The sequence below is a fragment of the Drosophila mauritiana genome, chromosome 2R, assembly GCF_004382145.1.
Source record: "Drosophila mauritiana strain mau12 chromosome 2R, ASM438214v1, whole genome shotgun sequence".
Classification (NCBI taxonomy): Eukaryota; Metazoa; Arthropoda; class Insecta; order Diptera; family Drosophilidae; genus Drosophila; species Drosophila mauritiana.
In genome coordinates, this window is record NC_046668.1 from 3,563,460 (window position 1) to 3,579,120 (window position 15,661).

At 38.5% G+C, this 15,661-nt stretch overlaps 2 protein-coding genes across 6 annotated transcripts in view; one reads left to right on the forward strand and one right to left on the reverse strand.

The window, feature by feature from the left end:
• The window catches only part of LOC117136320, a 64,894-nt gene that overhangs the window by 1,994 nt on the left and 47,239 nt on the right, over positions 1 to 15,661 (forward strand). For 4 of the 5 annotated variants that reach the window (XM_033297170.1, XM_033297172.1, XM_033297171.1 and 1 more), the window contains exons 1-3: positions 10,472 to 10,620; positions 10,678 to 10,919; positions 10,984 to 11,134. The exons of the other annotated variant lie outside the window; for it this stretch is intronic. In XM_033297170.1, the coding sequence (XP_033153061.1) occupies positions 10,578 to 10,620; positions 10,678 to 10,919; positions 10,984 to 11,134 (436 nt within the window). In that variant the 5' untranslated portion in view covers positions 10,472 to 10,577. Of the gene's footprint in view, positions 1 to 10,471; positions 10,621 to 10,677; positions 10,920 to 10,983; positions 11,135 to 15,661 lie in introns of those variants that run through there. 5 annotated transcript variants of the gene reach the window in all.
• On the reverse strand, positions 3,185 to 8,013 carry LOC117136321 (probable kinetochore protein NDC80). Its single transcript, XM_033297176.1, has 2 exons — positions 7,876 to 8,013; positions 3,185 to 5,033 (listed from the first exon to the last, which is right to left on the reverse strand). Exons 1-2 carry the CDS (start codon positions 7,887 to 7,889, stop codon positions 4,016 to 4,018), a joined length of 1,032 nt encoding a protein of 343 aa, XP_033153067.1. The 5' UTR covers positions 7,890 to 8,013; the 3' UTR covers positions 3,185 to 4,015.

The following is a 15,661-nucleotide window of genomic DNA, read 5'->3' on the forward strand; positions in this document are numbered from 1 at the left end:
GCTGGAACGGGTTTAGGATGTTATGGGGCAGGGAGTATCGTCCACGGGCGAGGCAACTCTCGGCCTGAGACCACCTTTGCTGACCACTGACTCCACTGACCCTTTCAGACACACCAGGAACTTCTCCTCCACTCCCAGGATCACTCTTCCCTTGCAACGCTCGTCCTTCACTGCCTGCGGACCACTTGCTGCCCGACGCTTCCCCTGTTTATTCCTTCGTTACTTGTCCGCGCGTTCTCACTCCCGAACTCCTCCTTTCACGCTCCGTCTCACTAGTTAATCTCACGAACAACCTGGCTGACTGATCCACTCCTCCGCCTTCAGACTCCGGCCGTGCCTGACCGCGCGACTCGTGCCGGACTCTCCTCGACTATCCTCGCGTACGTACGGCTCCTCGCGTGTTGTGACGGACTGCCTCGGGCTACACGTGTGCCGTCCCCTTATAGGCCGTAGGGATCCCATTATTTCCCCTTTTTCGCACGGCCCGCTCGGGAACAAGGTCCAACTCATATACCGTTAGTTGGTTATGTCCCGTTACCGGTCGACCTCCGTGCCCTTGGCCACCTCGAGTCCCAGCGCTGTACCGTTAGTTCTCTCCGCTTTGCCGGGTTCCGTTAATTCAGGGTGGGTCTTCTTTGTACACGCACCGTTCCTGGACAACCTCTTCGCCCTTGGACAGCTGGAGTCCAAGGTCCAGCGCGGTACCGTTTGACCTGGCCGCCCTTGACTCTTTCTGCATCGCAGCCGTCTTCGCTGTTGCTAGGCCACTCCCCTGCACCCAGATTTGTAGGCAGTTTTAAGACTCCTCACAATTTGTAATTTAGAACTTTCCTCCTTATTTATGATGATTTAATCGAAACAATTTAAAATCTATTTTTTTATGAAAGTCGGAATTAATTTCTTATCTGATATTGGTATTTTATGTTTTTGAATGTATTTGGGTCTGATTTAACTAATGGGTATACTTTATTATAAATTGAAACTGGAATTTTTTAAATTTATTATGGATTGCCCATTTCTTAGTAATGTTTTGCCAATTAATTTGTGAATCTTGTAGTCTAAGTTTGTCGATAGACATTTTGGATTGATCGCTGTCAGCTGGTCTAGGACGTTCAAAAGTTTATTTAATGTTGGAATTGGGGTTGTAAGTTATAGTTTGTAGGTTGTGGGTTTGCAAATCTAGTTGCACCGAATTGATTTTGTCCAGGTCTCATGGGTGGTCTTTTGAACATTTGTCGTTGTTGAGTTTGAATGGGTATATATTTAATTGAATGGACACTAATATGGATTAGGAAAAGGCTGTATTGGTTGTTTATATGGTGGGTAGTGGAAGTATTATTTTAAATTTTTGTATTATTATTTTTTTTGAAATTTTGCTTCGTATAAGCACTTGCGTGTTCTTTATAAGTCCCCCAATTTTGCGCTACGTTAATTAGGGTTCTTAAATCAGGAATTTCACGATTAGCCAAAGTACAGAACAAATTAGTTGGTAATTTTCGAATAAGTATCTTAATAGAGTCCCTAATTGCTTGCAAATAAATTATGAGGTCAGCATGTAGATGTCTAGATCTCCCTTCTAGATATAGTTTAGATATTAAGAGTTGACGCCGACTTTCAGCTTCCTCGCAGAATGTTTGTAAAGTTCCTTTATTTGGTGTCTCTCGTAAATTTTCCAGAAGTTTGTAAGTTGGCGTTTGGGTTTCACCAATTAACCTTGACCTCAAGGTGTGCCTCGGTGTTTGGTAGCCCCAACGATCCTATTACTTGTCCATCTATGTTTCGTTCCGTGGGCAGATACACAAGCATTTTTCAAGCTGAAGTCTGTGCTATTGGACGCTGTGCGGAGTTTCATCTGCAAAGGAACTATTGTGGCAAGGACATTGTTATACTGTCTGATAGTCAAACAGCCTTAAAGGCGCTCAGCAAAGCTAAGATAACATCTAAGTTAGTAAATGAAGTGAGGACAGCCCTATACAAACTAGGAGCTGTCAACAAACTCACAATAAGGTGGGTCCCGGGACACAACAACATCCCGGGAAATGAGCTAGCGAACAACCTAGCCAGGAAAGGGGCAGAGAACCCTCTAATTGGGCCCGAACCATTCTGTGGTGTTGGTCACCACAGAGTACTGGGCTTACTTAAGTCAATACCTACCAGGACTTAGGCAGTCTAAGATTCTCTTTCGCGAATATAACCATAAAAGATTCAAGACCTTAATAACACACGGGAAAAACACCGTGCGCATTTTAACAGGCCTTCTTACAGGGCACTGCCGACTTCGCAGTCATTTGCATAGGATTGGCATTGCAGACAGTGAACTCTGTCGCTTCTGCTGCATGGAGGAGGATAGCTCTGCACATATTATATGTGACTGCATGGCGCTTTCTATCAGGAGGAACAGACTCCTGCAATTGCAGCCCTGAACCCCAATATGGGGTCGTAGTACACATAGAAACCCACTTAATAATAATAATGTTTCGTTCCAAATCTCCGAGTAGAATGCGTTGTTGTGGCAGGTCGTTAGTTTGGTAGAGTTCTAGGAGGTAATCCACTCTACTAATGAACGTATAAAGCGCTGAGGGATCTCCATGAAATGGGAAAATGTCGTTGAGTTGTTTTCGCGCTTCACTTAGGTTGATTTCGTTTAGGGTTACGAGTTGTGGTGCGGCAATATTAGATTGTTCCACTTTTTATTTTGTTTTAGTTTAATTTCTATAGAGTTTATTATGTTTTCACGTTTTCGTCTTCTGGAGTTTTTTATTGTTTTGATTTTTTCTGCTTCAATTATATGTTGACTTATATGTATTTTTTTTTCGTATTTGAACTAAGATCAACGCCGATATAAGTAAAAATTCCGATTGAATCCGCTTTGCGTTTTTATTGATTGAATGTCGCCTTAAGACTGAAACAATTGGTGTGAGAAAATCTTAGATGCACTGGGTTAGTGCAAAGACACTAGAATAACAAGATGCGTAACGGCCATACATTGGTTTGGCACTATGCAGCCACTTTTTTGGTGACGGCCAAAATTTCTATTTGTCCGCGCGAGTTACCAATGCCTCCTGCAGCTGGTGTGTGAGTGTGTGTGTGTCCTTGTATGTATTTGAATCCAAGTGGTTTAATCCAAGTAGTTTAATTAAGAAAACAAGCGACTGCTCTGGTTTGTGTTTCAAAATGAACTGAACTCTAATTTATTAGTCGAATAAAAACTTAAGCTAAAATGTTTACAAGAATGTGCTGTGTTTTCATTGTCCGAAATGCTGCTGCGGCAGTTATAGTTTTGTTTACCAAAACTGTCGCAATCGACATCCTGTCCACTGCTGCGTCAGCATTGCAACACTGTTGGAGTTAGTGCATTGCAACAGTGTTGGAGTTTGTGGAGCGATGAACTGCTCCTAGGTGGCTTGGCGGGTGGTACCGAATTGTGTATACTCTGTATAGGCGATTCGGTAACTCCTCCCCCCTGGAATGGAGTGACGGCCACATTGATGGAATGGCCGGAGCGTAATTCAACGGGAGCTCTGTCGAGTCGAAAATTATGCTCCTTTTCCTACATGTCAGGTTACATGCTGCACATATGGTCAATAAGGCAAATATGATAAAATGTAAATTGTGTAAAGATGGTTTGTTGCTGAGGTTTTCATGACAATTAGGTCGTCTTGGCTGGACAGAGACCGTAGGTGAAGTTTATTCAGGTTTATGCCATCGAACGTGTTGTTATTATTAATCTTCTTGAACCACTCTATTGAGAGTTCTGTTTTCTGTTCGAATTCCATCAACGTATCGTCATATGTTAGGCCATTAATATTGACCGTGCAGTTGTTAAATGTTAGTATCACTGACCCATTGATTAAGAAGGGAGGTCGGCAAGAGGATGTGATGTTGGTTCTCACGGTGTTGAATATGAAGATGTGGCGTTGTTCCACTTCCTTGATGATTTCTTGCAGTCCGATGTCTTTAATGTCGCATGTCGTTGTTTGACCTTGGAGTATTCCTTTGATACAGCTGATGTCGATTAAGTTGGTTTGTGCTCGAGCACTTTCGCATATATAGGTCGTATGTATTTTCGGACACTTTTCTTCGAAGTACGTATCATAACTTGGTCGTTTTGGTTATATAAAATGTAGTTAGGTGTGATTAAGAATTTAGTTTGATGTAGTGGCCGAGGGACCACGTGTGCTAATTGGAAAATTTGTGTCTTAAATAAAGGTATTTTGGCATGGAATATTATGTATGATTTATCAATATAAGTTTCTAAGGTTAGCAATCTATATAAATGTTCTTCGGATTCTGCTATTATGTTCTGATTGGATATAAATTTGTTTATGGATTCGATTTCTGTTTCTGATAATATGAATTTAGGTATTATATTGAGTTTAGTTAGCAAAATGCTTTCCGCTGAGCTATTAATGTGGTTTTGTAAAATATCTATATTAAAGTTAATTCTAGTAATGTATTGGAGTAACTGTATTTGGTTGTGTTCGTCATTAAGTGTTTTATATATATTGTTGTTGTAATTTTTAATGAAGTTGTTAATAGTTGTTTGTTCTTGGTTTATGTGTTGTGTAATGTTTTCGAATCTTAAGGTAATTTCTTGGTTAAGTATACTTTGTTGGTTAATTTTTTGTGTAATTTGATCTTCGTTTTCCTTAACAACGTTAAACTTATCATTTATTTGTTGGGCGTCTTTAGCGTCCATATTTCCTGTTACAACTTTTATTAAGCTGCCAAAGCCGTTAACCAATCCTCTTTTTTCCCTTCTTGAAGGTACTAATGCTTTAATTTTGATTTTTAGCTGGTCTACCTTTTCTTTTAAAACTTCAATTATTTCTTCAGAAAATTCTATATGCCTTAAGTCGTTTACTGTCATTTCGAAATTTTCTGTGTTTTCGAGGAGGTCATTTGTATTGATTTTGTGTAGTAAGTGTTTGTAAGATTGTACCAGTCTTGCGTTTCCCAGGTCGATCTTCGCTATCTTATCGTGTTCCTCCAATTGTTGAGTCTTGATAAACTGTGCTGTTACGCAGTATAATCTGAAAAAAAAATATTACTGTGATTACTATTTGGTTCTTCTCTTTTTCTTTGATTTGTGGATCTTTTGATCTTTGTGTGATATATCATAAAGGTTAGCCCCTTGTCCTTTTTAACGATATGTTTCGTAAATCGGGGCGTTAGTTTGTTCCTTCTGTTTTCCTTTCTAAAGACTGTTCTGCCTATCTCAATTGTTTCTGGTTGGTTCCTATTCTCATTACTTTTAGCTATTCGGTCCTTCATTTTATCGTCCATGTTCTTCTTAATGTTTGGGTAGATCGTATTACGAAATTCGTTCAGTTTTTGCAAGTAGTCGTGTTCGTTGTTTTGGGAGATGTTCTGATTTATACTGTGAGGTCTTCCGTGGAAAATCTCGAAGGGTGTGTATTTCGTTGTCGAGTGAACTGCGTTGTTGTAAGTTGTCATGGTTTCGAAGAAAATGTCTTCGTGGTCACAAGAGAGTTTTTCTGTCTTTCTTTTGTTTAGTATTATTCTGTATATCTCGGTTAGAGACGAATGGAGTCTTTCCACTGGGGAATTACTCGAGGATTGTTGAAATGAAGTAAAGTGTAATTCTATGTTATATTGAGCGCAGAAATCTTTAAAAAGTTTGTTTGAGAATTCCGGGCCTTGATCGCAAATTAGTTTTTTCGGAATTCCGAATGTCGAGAGGAAGTTCCTCATCGATTTTACTGTGTTGAGACTGTCTCTCGATGGAACTGTATACCCTGTCGCAAATTTAGAAAATTTATCAATTATGGTTAGTATTGTTTTTCCGTTGATCGTATAAATGTCCACGTGAATAATTTGCATTGGGGTTAGAGGAGTTTCTGTTTCTCCATAATCGAGTATTTGAGGCTGCCTGTTGTACTTAAGTGTTTGGCAGACATCGCAGTCATTGGTAATGTGTGAAATTTTGGTCTTTCGTAGTGGGAAGTATATGGATCTTTTTAAATGGGCCACTGTCTCGTCTATTCCCCTGTGGTTGTTTGCTAAGAGGTATTTACGTATTTCCGCTTCTTGTTCGTGTGGGTTGGTTATGTCTTTTAAGAGGTTCGTGCATCTAATAACCTTGTATAATTTGGTTGGTAAAAAGTATTCTGTCATGGTTTCCTCAATAGTTTTCAAAATTTCGTTGGGTGCAAAGATAGCACACGTTTTGTTGGGTTTAAGTATCTGTTTTAGAATATTAGTCATATTTTCCTTATCGTAATGTGTTTCTGATATTGTTGTTCTCATTTTGTTTTTGAAAGGCACGGAAATGGCTCTTTCGGCTTTATCTGTGATCTTGAAGACTATTTGTAAGTTGAATTCATTTAATGGTTTGCTAGAGATGGAAATTAGATCGGAAGTGTCTTTGTTTTCAGGAGGAGCCATGGAATTGGTATTAACTTCGGCCGTTACACGGCTAAGATCCTTTCTGAGATCCTGATCCTGAGATCCTTTCTTGTAAATTACCTCATAGTCATATTCCATTAATTGTAGTTTCCATCGGACCAGTTTTGAATTTGGCTCTTTGAAATTCATAAGCCAAAGTCCGTAACGATCTTAAATTTCTGTCCGTACAAGTAGGGGCGAAAGTGTCTTGTTGCCCAGATAATGGCTAACATTTCCTTTTCTACGGTTGAGTAATTTATTTCCGTGTCTGATAGCGTTCTGCTAGCGAAGGACACAGGTCTATCATGGTTGAGCGTGCCTTGGGACAATACTGCCCCAATGGCGAAGTTACTAGCGTCCGTAGTTAATATAAAATGTTTACTGAAGTCGGGGTATTGAAGGATCGGGTCGTTGCATAGCAGCGTTTTGCAAGTTTCAAAAGTTCTACTATATTCCTCATCTATTTTGACTGTTGTTTTGCCTTTCAGTTGTTGAGTCAGAGGTTTGGTGATCGCTGCGAAGTCCCTTATGAATTTTCTGTAGTAACCGAGTAGTCCCAGGAACGATTTAATTTGTTTTTGGATTTTTGGTATAGGGAATGCCTTAATGGCGAGTAACTTTTGAGGGTTAGGTTTTATGCCGGAATCGGTAACCACATGACCCAGATATTCAATTTCTTTTCTGAAAAATTCTGATTTCTCCGGTTGGAGTTTTAGATTTGCTTTACTTAGTTTGTCGAATACTAACTTTAGATCGTTGACATGTTCCTGGAGTGATGACGAAAAGACTATGATGTCGTCGAGATAAATTAGACAACATTTGCCGTTAAGGTCTGCTAGTATGTTGTCCATCACTCTTTGGAAGGTTGCTGGGGCGTTGGTGAGGCCGAAAGGCATTCTTAAAAATTCAAAATGTCCGTCTAATGCCGAGAAGGCCGTCTTGTCAATGTCCTTGGGATCCATCTCCACTTGATGGTATCCGCTTGCTAAATCTAGAGCTGTGAAATATTTTGCTCTACCTATCCTATCTAGAACATCGGTTATAATGGGCATGGGATATTTGTCTTTTACGGTCTTTTCATTCAGCTTTCTATAGTCGATTAGCAATATCCATTTTTTTTTTATTTAGGTTGTCGGTCTTTTTTGACACCAGGAAAATAGGTGCGCCCCAAGGGGAGTGCCTGTGTCTAATGATATCTTGTTCCAGAAGTTTTGTGATTTGTCTTTGTATGTCCTGTCTTTCGATGGGGCTATACCGGAATGGTTTTGAATGTAGTGGGATTTCGTCTGTAGTGTGTATTTGATGTTTAACCAGATTTGTGAAGGTTAGGTTATCTCCCTCGTGGTGAAAGAGTTTCGAAAATTTCTTGCAAAGGTTTTTTAATGCAGTAAACTCCTCGACGTTTAAGTGGTCGGTCCGCAGCTGGGTAAGAATATCGGTCTTGTCTTTGGGTATGTTGTCACTTACCTCAAACATGGCATTTAATTCAATAAAATCGTCACTGCGTCAGCATAGCAACAGTGTTGGCGTTAGTGGAGCGATGAACTGCTCCAGGTGGCTTGGCGGGTGGTACCGAATTGTGTATACTCTGTATAGGCGATTCGGTAACTCGCGCTTAAGCTGAGAGCGTAAGAAATCTAAAAATAGAATTTTCTTGCTTATGTGAGTAAAAACAATAGACGAGAACGTGTATGATATATGTGTGCGTTCTTGAGCTAGATGACGATTTTCGGGCCGAAATCAATTCTGATCGAAGAAACGAATTTACATATTTGGAGTTTTGGCCAATCGTAGCAATATGATGAAATTGCGCGCTTTTTAAAAAATGTCAAATTGGAATACAAAAAGAAAAACCGAAACTGAAAAATAACTGAATCTAATGTGCATTTTAAATAATAAAAAATTCTTTATTTACACACATCATATTAAGTCAAATGACTTAATAAATATACTAAATAATTAAAGCAAATACAAAGGAAATTATTATAACTACTGTAATTTGAAACATAAATTTTCCAAAAAAAAAGACATTACATTGAGAAATAAATATTTCATAAAAATAATACGTAGTAGAAAATAAAAATTTATAAAATAAATAAAAATATGAAACTGTTTATTGCAAAGGCAGGACGTCATATAGCATATCTTGAGGCACGAAGTGCGGACACAAGCACTCAACAATCATTCCATATTTTGTCAAATTTGCAATGCATGACCATGCGTGTGCACACCAAAGACACTAGAATAACTAGAATAATAATGGATAAACCAATGTATGGCCGTTACGCATTTTGTTATTCTAGTGCCTTTGGTCATACCCTACAGCCCTGTGTGGGAAAATATATTTGAATAAAACAGAAATACTAATTTAAACATTAACTCTACCGTGTTTATAAATTGTCACACCAAAGTCAATGGAAAAGCTCATTGCCTAAGCTCATTGCCTAACATAGCTTGCCACACTATCACTATCATAAAATGTTAACTATTCGGCATAAGTATTTTGACAAGATTGCCTGTTTCTTTTCAAACTCGCTTGCACGCAGACAATCAATTTTTTTTGGCCTAATTTAGCAAATGGTATCCTGTTTTTGAGCACTTGTAAATTAACAATTGTTAAAATGTTACGTTTTTGGATATTGAACGGAATTAAAATACAAAAAAATAATTGATGGCCATGGGTAAAAGGGCTGAGTTAAAGTAAAAAAAAACATTGCGACAGAGTTAATTAATTAATTAGTTAATTCATGAAATTGGCAAAGGAACATCAACAGACAAGCCAAAATTGTTCTGGAGAAGTGTTTTATGGACAGATGGAAGCTCTTTCGAGTATAACTCTTTAAAACCAGAATTTTTTGTAAGATTTCCAACTGAGAAAAGTTAAATAATACGACGTGACTTGGTCCCTATCTCCGGTGAACCAAAGGCAATATCTGACAATATCTAAATATTATTAAGAACATCTGATCAAAAAACAAAACTGCTGCAGCTTCACTAAAATTTTTTTTTGGTATTAAAGGCTTGTCAAAATACTAATGCCGATACAAAAAATCATTAAATCAATTCATCAAAAATAGTCAAGCGATTTTAAAGTTTCACAGAAAAAAAGTTTAGTGCTTATTTTGTCAAAATGCTTATGCTAACTACTGTAGTGTATATACTGCGAGCTACTGGTATGTGACAGATACTTGTCGTGACTAACTGTGACAAACAGGTGGTTGAAGACGATTTGGATCACGGTTTCTTTCGAGCGTATTTGGTCTCGCACAAAATGGAAATGGCCACTGGAAAGCAAAAACGCTTGAAACAAACAACCACCCAAAATACCAAAATGAAATACATTTGGACTTGGAATATACTGAAATATTTATTTATTTGACATTTGACATTTGTAAGCATGGTACTCATGCCCTTTTGCCGCCCGACATGCAGATTCCAGAGACAAATATGCATTGTTTCCTAGCCCACCCTAATGCACACAAACCGTACAAAGATTTAACGCCTTCACAATCTGATAGTCGAGTTCCCCAACTATCAGATACCCGTTACTCAGCTAGTGTGTATGCGAACGCGAAATGTCATCATTTTTCAGGGATATCGCTTCAAAAGTAATCATCAAGAGAGAATTCTATAGTCGAGTTTTCCGACTATCAGATACCCGTTACGCAGGTAGTGTAAATGCTATCACTATGCCATATTCTCGTTCCCGTTTTTTTTACATGAAGAATGTGTTCCATGCTTAATTATATAATAAGTATTATTATTTAAAATATAGAATAACGTTAACATGGTCGGTTTCGGCTTGTTTCATATTTGTTTCTAGTATTGGTTCCTACTCCTTGTGCTCTCTTTTGATATGAGACATATCTGCTTATAGGTAAACATTTCGGGTAAATAATGAGTAGCGACTGCCGACTTTTCGATAGTTCTGATGTTGTCTTAGTAGGGGAAACCAAAAAAGGGCCGAGGTCAACGTTGCCAACCGCTAAACTAATTTGGTTTTTGTTTGCACATTCACGACTATTATTCAATTACCCAATTTGTTTGTAAAGGTATACAAGCTCGAATTAGCATTACAAATTTATTGGTACGATTGGCCACCATAAAGCACGTTGTCAGGCAAATGCCTGACTAGATTAGTTTACCAAAGTTCAACGTGCAAGGCGAAAATGCTTATAGATCTGAGTTGGTCACTTGTCCTAAGTGCTATTAGTACGAAAACTAAATTACGTTTTAAATTTAATTCTAATCTTTAAACCTTTTACTCAGTTGGGACATATTTAAACGAGAGTACTATCTGTATATTTTGGAATGATAAATTCGAGTTCCATCTACTTCATAAATCGGATTATATAAGCTTTGTGGGAATAAATATTAAAAGCTTTGATGATAACAGAGGTCAATATATTGTTGATAAGAGATTGAAGGAAAAAGATATTCAAAACAAAAATTTGTTTCTGGATGACCTTGTGATAAAAATAATTATATCTATTGAAGTCACCCACTGCGAGGTAAATTTATACTTACAAAAAAGTATTTAGTGCTTATACATTTTCGAAATTTCCGTTTAACCAGACGTTTGTAGTTTTCGACAAAGATATCGATCGGTTTGTAAATGCGTTTACTAAGGCGTCAGTATATTCAATATGGAGGTCTTTACACAATAAATTTGTTTTTGCTCATATAGCTTACGAGTTGCCGGAGTCCCATCACCACTTCTTCGAAGGTATGTACAATGATTGAGTGTCAAGCAACCATTCTAAATAGTTTTAATGATGAATTACCGATAGAAATAACGATGACGTGGTTTGTTTGCGAATATAAAAATATACTTTTTAAGGCGTTGGGTATACAAGGGTATTCTACAAGGAGTAATGGTTATAAAAATTCGATTAAAAAAAAAAACAATGCTACAATGTGCGTCCATACACTTATCCATGCACATATGAATCTTTCTTATACTTAAATGTATAGATGATTCCTCCTTTTATGCGAATTACCCAAACGATTGACTGTTCAAGTTGAGGGTACAACTCAGAATGGTCAAGCTTTATTAAAAAATAATTACGTAAATTAATTTCCGTTTAATTAAAAACTCAGAAACTTTAAATCGTTGTGGTTTTATTCAACTCTAAATTGTGACTGAACAGAAAAGATCTTATGGTACCCTAAGCTAGCTGTGGGTGTTAGGCAGTGACGCGGCAAAGCTCTGCAGATCTGGTCTGAACTGACCATGATGATCGGCAATGTCAGCAATTTGTCGTCAAGGGCCGAAAGTGCGCACGCAAGACAAACTGCGGACGCTGTTAATGACATTGGCGACGTTTTGAAAGGATGTTTAGTTTATTGAACTGAGCAATGTTGCAATATTTTGTTATTTATTATTTTAGGCAATTCTTGTTAAATGTTGTTTTGTATTATTAGCTGTGTTAACTTGTATGCTTCTATGGTTACACGATATAGCTTTTTATGCCGTTAGTCGATGCTCACAGAGTAAAGACGAAAGCTTTATTAGATTTTTATGTATGTCACTATTGATATTCTTCGGTGCTTATGATCCCCTTCGTTGATACGCACAGAGTAGAGATGCGTTCGTGAAGACAAGTTTGCCGCTGTTATGGTAACTCGCACAGAGGCGTAGGATGGTGAATCCAATTGAAGATCTCGGATGATTATGTTGGGAAGATGACTGTCTTCCTTTGGCTACTGGCCTAGAGACTCAGCTAGCTATTGTAAAATAAAGTGGTTAACGAAAGGTAGTCGGAGTTATTGTTTCACGAGCTTGTGCTCTTTATTCTTTGAAAATCCAAAACGAACTGCTTAAAAGCTAACAAAGAAAAGGCTTCATAGCGGCCTCTGCCAATATGCAGAGCTTCTGCCGGCTATGTGCAAGCTTCCGGCCAAATGCTTGGACAGCAATTTGACCGGTGCTGGAGCGCGGACGATCGGTTAACTCAGTTAACTTATATATTATTGATCCGGATCAATAGCCGAATCGATCCGTCCGTCCGTATGGACGTCGAGATGCCACGCCCACCCTATCGCCCACAAACCGCCAAAAACTGCCACGCCCACACGTTTTCCTTCGTTTTTTGTTTGTCTTGCCAATTTTTATCGGTATACCAAAAACACTACGGCCACGCCCCTCCTATCACCTTTTTAAAAAATTGTTTAACTTCTTCCCCCAATATCTATTGATATCCCAGAAAAATGATTAAATTTCGCGTTCGCATTTCCACTAGCTGAGTAAAGGGTATATGATAGTCGGGGAACTTGACTATTGCATTCTCTTTTTTTTATATATGAGTTGGAGGAAAATTGACCATATACGGGAGCGAACTTAAGGTAAAGTGCGAGATTACAAAAATTTGATAAGCTATGGTAAAGTTTTCGTAGCCTAGGTATCTTAAGTAGTAATAATTCTAAAGATAAAAAAACGAAAGCAAGAAAATACGAAAAAATAGATTGGTTCTGGTTAAGTTACACACAAGTAATTGATAGTCAAGTGTGAATCATGAAGATCCGGAATCTGGTAATGTCAAAATGGTTGAATTGTAGCATGATTTCTATATGTTAGGATTAGTGTTATTGCTGTTTAGCACTTAAGCCTAAATAGAATGCTAACGTAATAGAGTGCTCTCTTGTACTGTAGGTAAATACTTGATAAATAATAACTCAAAAATATTATCAAATACGGACTTTAGCCAGATCTATAAATCATTGACCAAGGTTCATAGCTTGTAAAATAGCATTCTTTAAGACATTAAATCCAGCAAACTAGTCTGCAGGTTTCGGAGTTTCACACACGATTCCGATAGTTGCGATTTTTCTTATTACTTTAGCGATGGTGGCCAAAGGAGAAGATGTCAAGGAGACGATCGATTTGGTTTAGCGTGATCATTTAGTCCCACCACTACATAGAACTTTTCCTAAATTAATTTTTAAAAAACGCTTATCAAATGCCAACCATGTGGTAGGTTAACAACAATATAACTTATTAATTATTTGTCATGATGTCTACTGTGAACTTTCTTATATGTTTATCTCTTCACTCTCTCTTACTCGTGGAGTTTTTATTCATTATTATTGTTATTATTATTACTTTCTTCACTGCTGATATTGCTAGATATTTCTAATTTATAAGCGGTTTCATTTTTCAATACAATTTCTTAGCTTATGGTGTTGTTCTTTTTAATTGTAATTGGAACTTATCAATTATTTTTTTTTGCTTTTACATGTGATATGGTAGTTGTTCTCAAGTCCCGAAGCCGCCAGATGTTACTTCATTGGTTATGTGTAAGCTAGCCAACTTTGGAGACGCAATAAAACTCAACGGCAACTCAGCGGACAAAAACAATATCAAGTTGCATCGCCTGTAGGAAGTGGTAGTCCTGGTGCCGTCATCTAGGGTTGGGCTTTCCGTATAAAATGCGGTACTCTTACGCTTGCACCTTTAGCTCAGCGTTCTGAATTCGATTTCGGTTTACAATTAGCTCGCCTAATACTCGCTTTCGTACGTAAAAGATGGCTAATAAACAACAATATAAGCTCAACATTTGGTGACCCCGACGTGATTTTAGCATTAACAATACATAGTGAAAAACATACAAAGCTGCTTTAATCTTTTACATTAATTATAAAGCCGATATTGTTAGGTTTTTTGTTGAAGAACAATATTTGTCTGCAATGTTCAAAACAGACTAAAGGCAGTGAGCAATAAAATAAATTCCGCTGTTGACGCTTGGGCGTATATAGCCAAATGTCGGAAGCTGCCGCTAACTCTCTTTGCTATCATCTTGCCGCTTGAGAAGAATTTCAGTTCCTCTTTCGGTCGATAGAGCCAGTACAGCATCATGTCTGAAGGACACTGCGTCGGAAACCATTCGCTCACTGGCATTTTCGAATAGAAACTATGCTATAGCATTGGATTTATTGAAACATTTACTTGCTAATCGCTAATTTATTTGAATCTGGAGCTAACGGCAGTTAGCATTTAGGCAGATCAGTAACCATTCACATTTTGGAGCCAATTTCCGTCGTAAAACAGGGCTTCAACATGTCATCGACACTGAATTTTGTTAATCATAGTGAACATAGTTGGTGAACCGTCGAAGTGTGAAGACGTTTTTATCGAGCTCCGCACAAAATCGGTTGTTTTGAGTAAAGTGAACGCCAAATAAAGTAAACTAAATAAAAAATCCGAAAGCGAAAGAGACGCTCTATGCGATGCAAGATCGCTAAAATATATAGTGATTTGTTATCTTAAATTATAAAGCTATGAGTCAGAACGACACTCGCGCTCAGCGTCAGCGCGAGCAAGACGAACGCCGGCTCTCAATTCAACGCAACAACTCGTACATCTCCTACGTCTCACCGACAACCCCAAACGCAGACATCGAGCGGTCAATAACCCATAGCCCAAGAAACCTTCTTCTACCAACAAATCAAGAAAGAGCGCGCTCCTGCTCTCCCGCTCTCTTAGCTCCGACAGAAGCCCCGCTACCTCCAACAACAACAGCTGGAGATAGACCGAAAGCCCGCTCTACCTCGTCATCGGCTGCACCCGCTCACGCTCTGACTGAGTCAGCGAAAGCAAAACCGCAAGCAATAAACGGTACTGCTGCACTACCAGCAAAACAAAACGAAAACGTAAACAAAAAAGCTGGGTCGACCTGGCAGACTGGAATGGACCGCTACATTACAATAAAGCGAAAGCTCAGCCCGGAAAATTCAGATTTGGAAAACAAGCCGAAAAATACACGCGACAACTCTACCTTGATCAAAAATGTAGCCCCTGCAAATACCAACAGATTTGCCTTGCTGGTAGATACCGCGGAGGACGTGCTGCTGGGATCCGTTGATATCGAACCGAAGAAAACAAAACCTCCGCCAATATACATCCGGGAGAAGAGCACAAGCGGTTTTGTAAATACTTTGATTGGCCTTATTGGAAAAGATAGCTTTCATATAATTCCCCTCGTAAGAGGTACTATCAACGAAATCAAACTTCAGACGAAAACGGAGGACAACTACAGAAAAGTCACAAACTATTTTACCGCACAAAAAATAGGCTTCTACACCTACCAGCTTAAAAGCAGCAAGGGCCTGCAAGTAGTCCTGAAGGGCATTGAGTCTGATGTTACGCCCGAAGAGATAACTGAGGCGCTAAAGGAAAAGGGATTTTACGCCAAAAGCGTGTTCAATATCAAAAACAGAAACAGGCAGCCCCAACCACTCTTCAAGATTGAGCTTG